This window comes from Trichosurus vulpecula, chromosome 8 (genome assembly GCF_011100635.1).
Source record: "Trichosurus vulpecula isolate mTriVul1 chromosome 8, mTriVul1.pri, whole genome shotgun sequence".
NCBI classification, from domain to species: domain Eukaryota; kingdom Metazoa; phylum Chordata; class Mammalia; order Diprotodontia; family Phalangeridae; genus Trichosurus; species Trichosurus vulpecula.
This window is the reverse complement of record NC_050580.1, coordinates 45,273,189-45,278,746: the sequence shown is the minus strand read 5'-3', so window position 1 is coordinate 45,278,746 and position 5,558 is coordinate 45,273,189. Positions and strand designations below refer to the sequence as shown.

Below are 5,558 nucleotides of genomic sequence, written 5' to 3'. Positions count from 1 at the left end.
CACCATCCGATTCTGGCCTACCAGATTCCTAAATTCCCTTGCAAACACATTACATCTGCATTGCCACTCAAAATTGTTTAGGGGGTTCTGTAAACTGCACATCTATGAGTAAAAGAAAACTTATCATCCATACTCTAGCACCTGAGATTATGCAGTAAGAAAAATCTTTGGGGTATTAGAAAATCAACTAAAGTTTTGGGACTTTCTATCAATAGTAAAAAATACGCTTGTCCAAGTCAATCCAATCCAGAAGTTTATACATTTCTAAGCATTCACTTACTAAATAGAGGCACTTTTCTGAGGGCTTCCCTGACATCCTTGTTCCTCAAAGTGTAGATGAGAGGATTTAAGGTGGGGCTAACTGCTGTGTACAACACAGCCACGAACTTCGCACTTTGGGGAGAATAGCTAGAGATGGGACTTACATAGGCATAAAACACAGTGCAGTAATACATGGTGACCACAATTAGGTGGGAGGAGCAGGTAGAGAATGCTCTCTTCTTGCCCTCTCTGGTCCGGATTCTCATGATGCTCGAGATGATGAAGCAATAAGACACAATGGTCAACAGGAAATTCAGAACTGAGAAGAAGACATCAGCAAGGACTGTCATGATATCATTCACATATGTTGAGGTGCAAGACAGTAGCAACACAGGGGGGATTTCACAGAAGAATTGATCAATGATGTTGGGGCCACAGAAAGATAATCGCAGCATAAGCCCCGTATTGATGGTTGTATTAAGTGCACAGATGCTCCATACCCCAACTGCCAGAAGGACACACATCTTCTTGCTCATCATGGTGCTGTAGTGCAAGGGGTGACAGATGGCTGCATACCTGTCATAAGCCATGGCAGTGAAGAGCAGGAGCTCACCAGATACAGACCAGATGAGGAAGTATACTTGGGCCATGCATCCACCATAGGAGATGGTCTTCTTTTCGGAAACCAGGTTTTCCAACAACTTGGGAAGAACAGAGGTTGTGCACATGATGTCTAACATAGACAAGTTGATTAGGAAAAAATACATAGGTGTGTGAAGAATAGAGCTCCAAATGACCAGCACCATTATCAGGATGTTCCCAGTGAGGGCAGCTGTGTATAAGGAAAAAAAAGTGCCAAAAAGCAAGATCCTTAGTGGAACACTATCTGAGAAACCTTGAAGGATGAACTCAGTCATCTGTGTCTGGTTATTCAGCAACATACTGTTGAGAGCAGAATTTTCCCCACTTTTTCTCTTGTTTTCTTCCAATGCCAATTGAAATACTTACAAAATTCTCTGGTTCTCTCTCCCAACTTGCTGAATTTTAAGAGAAAATATTTTTTAAAAAATAATCTAAGGATAAAATATAGGAACAATCCAGGTGATCTCATAATTTATTAAAATTTCAGATTTGGAATATGAATCGGTGAACATAAGAATTTTATTCAATTAATATAAAAGTTATAAAACAATTTTTAAAAGCCTGGATAATCTTTTTATTACAGAAGGAATCACAGGGTACTCTTTTACAAATACTTATCAACAAACATTTATGGTGCCTACTATCTGCCAAGCAATGGGTCAGGATTTTAACTGTGAATACAGTATTTTTTTCAGTTGCATTACTATTATATTTCTCCCTGAAATGCAACAACTAAAATGTGCATTCATTTAAGGTGTGTTGACAGCATGGTGATCTGAATGGGCAAGACAACAATTTATCGTTCATTTGAACTATGGTTAGAATATCAACTGGCCAAGGCATTGGTGTGACCTTGTAAATCATCTAATTTCTCTGGACCTATATTTCTCCATCTATAAAATGAAAAGGCTAGATTAACTTGACCTCTGAGGTCCTGTCCAATTTTGAACTGGTAGGATTCTGTGATCCTGTAATTTCCAGTATCTTCCTCAGGCAATTTCCTCTGACTACAGATGGCACAGAAGGTGCCAATCTGGATTGATGGAGGGAGTTTATTTCCCTGCAAATTCTCTACACCGATGAAATCACAAGTTCTTTCCTAGCCTTAGCCCAAATATTAAAAATCAATGAAACCAATCCAACTTGCTTTGTACCTATTTACATTTATAAAAAATTTACTTCAGTACATAAAATGTTATAGCTTTCAATCATTGTCCCTATGTCTACATCAGGAGTCTTGGTCTATTCACACATTTTCATTCTCTCTTACCAGGATATTTCTGAAGAAAATCTGAGAAATCCAGATCTTGGGTGAATCACTTAAGCTCCCTCTGCTTTAACCCTCAACTGCAAAATGAAGTGGTTGGGTTTGATGGTCTCTAAGAACCCTTACACTTCTAAATTTATGGTTCTGTTACTTTAGTTCACAGTTCCAATCTCCCAGTTGATCAAGAGGTCTAAAGAATGAAACATTCCAAACTGTCTTTTGTTTGCTAATTAGAAAACTACTTTTGGCTTGGCAGAGAAAAAAAAATGGATCCTTAAATAGAAGCTTTCCTCCACTTATTAAGGTCTTGGAGAAGAGACATTGAAAGCTCCCTCTTCCTCATGAAAGAGATGTGAGGGACTGCTAGGGCAAAATACTTCATACATCACAAATACAAAATGTCTGTATGTTTCTCCTTTCCTTTCTTTGTTATGATGTAGAGATAATGGAGAGGAATGTAGGTGTGTCAGCTACCAAGCAGGGGGAAAAAGTGACATGTAAAAGCAACGCACTTCAAAAAAATGTTTTTAAACATTTGACTCCAACGGAAATTCCACCAAAATTTCATATCTATGAGTGTGTGTGTGTGTGTATATATATATATGTATATATATATATATATATATATTATATATATATATTTGGTATTCATATAGATTTGTGTGAGGGAGCAATTGGGGTTAAGTCAGTTGCCCAGGGTCACACAGATAGCAAGTGCCAAATGTCTGAGGCCAGATAGGAACTCAGGTTCTCCTGACTTCAGGCCAGTGCTCTATCCACTATATTACCTAGCTACCTCTTTATCTATTCAAAATATTAAACCTGTTTTAATGTGATTTTCCATCCTTTAGTTCTATTAAAATGTTTTTTCTTGTTTATCATCCATGCTATCTTTCTCACTTTTGTTTTATCTTACTTAGAGTATGATTATAGGCCCTACACAGGTTTATAGACATCACATTTGGGGTGAGGACATGAAAGCATTTGGACCAGTATAATACTTGCCAAGAATTTTTGTCCACAAATGAAACCTCAAGCATTTTTCTATCAGCTTGGCAGTTCTGCAAATAAATTATTTAATATTCCATTTTCCTTATAAATAAATAAATATATTGGGACTTCGCTGTTTACTATCTTTTGGCTATAATGTATTAACATGTTAAATAAGGTTTATCCTGAAACATAATGTGATATGACCTATGTGACCAGTCTTGGAGTGAGAAAGATATTGATTCAGGTCCTGACTCTAATACTTTCCACCTGTGTAACCACAGGCTAATCTCTTTACCCCTCACTATCTGAGGGGACTCTCTAAGACTAAAAGTCACATATAAATTGCCTGAATTCTATCAGTGGAAAGAGCTTTTTGCCTTGAATATAAAATGTCCACCTTGAGTGTACTTCAGTGAAAACACAAGTCTAAACCCAAACAAGGAAAAAACTCTTTTCCAGGCACCCATTCTAGGGAAGATATCCAAAGAAATGCTGATTTATTGTGACCTTTTATTATATCTGAATAAAATAGTTTGTCCTATGCCAGCATTCCTAGCAGTGTGTGGGTGAACTGTCTTTTTATATTGTCTAGTGTGGAATTTTCTGAACAGGCTTTTTAAAAATCTAAAAAAAAACTATTTTGTCCTACACCTACTCAGACTACTCAGGTACTGTTTCTTCTCTTACAGAAACTACATTTCCATTCTCAAGATAGTTCAGACTTATTGAAGTGTTTAGGATTCCCTTCATCTGTTAAGATTTTTGGCTTGATAGATTACGCTATAGCTTAATAGATTAGTATGTCAAGTACATCATATGTATCTTAACTTCCCTTGGCATCCAGTGGGTGATCATAGCTTGGCTACTATGGATGCAGGACACCAAATGTAATTAACTTGATGTCTTTATTTACTGCCAAGCATTTCAAATTTGTCCATTCCTTTTTTGGGGGGTTGGCTTTTATATTTTACATATCGATGTTCTAGTCAAAAGGCCCCAAAGCTTAGGTCTGAAAGATCTGAGTTTGAATTTTGTGCCTCATGCTTAGTAGCCATGCCATCTTGGCACCTCTAAGCTTTAGAGTCCTCTTCTGTAAAAGGGTGGGGTCAGGCTTAATGCCTTCTAAAGTCTTTACCTGGAGTAAATCTATAATCCTGTGTGAATGAAAAGGATATTATTTGTACTACCAATCTCAGAATTGATCCAAGATTATTTTTGTTATTCTGTCAACCATAGGAGAAAGCATGGTGGGATGAAATTAGCCCTGTATTTGGAGTCAAAGAACCTGCTTTCAAATGTTAGATCACCTACATAGCATTTATGAGACCTTGACCAAGACATCCATACCCCCAGACCACTCCCGAAACAAAGCTGAATATTGATTCACTTTCCTTGCATTTTCCAATAGCTACTTATTTCAAGAAGCAGGCATTTTTCTTGGCACAAGAACCTACATCTAAATCTTCCCCTGTAAGGCATTCTGCTAAGCCTGGGCCCCTGAAGTCCCTACTCTTATTTCTTAATATAATTTGCTATTTCATTAGTCACTTTCAGACTTTCTGGGTAATGCTCATTTTATCTGCTAAGTCACTGGCATAATATGTACATGTTGGAATCATAGGATCCTAGATTGAGACCTGGAGGAGACCTTAGAGATCTTCCAGTCAAACCCTCTCATTTAACAGCAAAGAAAATGGAGACTCAGTGATGCTTCAGTGACTCAGCCAAGGTCATATAGGAAGGAAGTGAAAGAGACATGATTTTACCCTATGTCTTTAAACTCCAAATAGAGTGTTCTTTACTTGTATTAATTAATTTTTCTTATTTCAACATGAAACATTCATATAGTACTGTCCTTATCTGTTACCAATCCTCCCCCACCCCCAATTACACACTATGCCAAATCTATGTATTCTTTTCTCAGGTTCTTATAGTTAATGATAATCTTGTAGCATGAATACCTCTGGTTATTCCTCTTGGAATTTCAAGTTTATGCATTCATTAATTTTCATTTGTAGGATTTACACACTCCGAGCTGGATTAATGACTATATCTCACACTTGTTCAGTAAGTAAGTACCTGAACTACCTTGTCTTCTCCATTTCTTCCACCACTTCTATTTGGTGCCATGATTTCTCTTCACTGTTGGCCCTTCATTAAACCAAGCCTGTCTGTCAGTCTTCTGCATTCAACATTTTCTTTTCAAACTTGTATTTTGCATTTGCCAAGAAAATGCTTTTTGAAAGATAGACTTATAATATTTTGCCTATCAATCATGCATATGGATTTGGATTTGCAATGCCAGTCTACTTCAAGATACATTTGTTCACAAACAAATGCTAAATTTTACTTAAATTATATCTCCTTTCACATGGATATGGATCATTAACCTGAG

At 37.0% G+C, this 5,558-nt stretch overlaps 1 protein-coding gene across 1 annotated transcript; it reads right to left on the bottom strand.

Moving 5' to 3' along the window:
• Positions 1-272: 272 nt before the first annotated feature.
• On the bottom strand, positions 273-1,205 carry LOC118828948 (olfactory receptor 13A1-like). The gene has a single exon (XM_036735854.1). The coding sequence runs from the start codon at positions 1,200-1,202 to the stop codon at positions 273-275; it is 930 nt and encodes a 309-aa protein (XP_036591749.1). The 5' UTR covers positions 1,203-1,205.
• Positions 1,206-5,558: the final 4,353 nt, after the last annotated feature.

What these genes read in the sequence shown, in the direction of transcription:
- LOC118828948 (XM_036735854.1), bottom strand. Translation starts at nt 1,202, where the DNA reads ATGTTGCTGAATAACCAGACACAGATGACTGAGTTCATCCTTCAAGGT.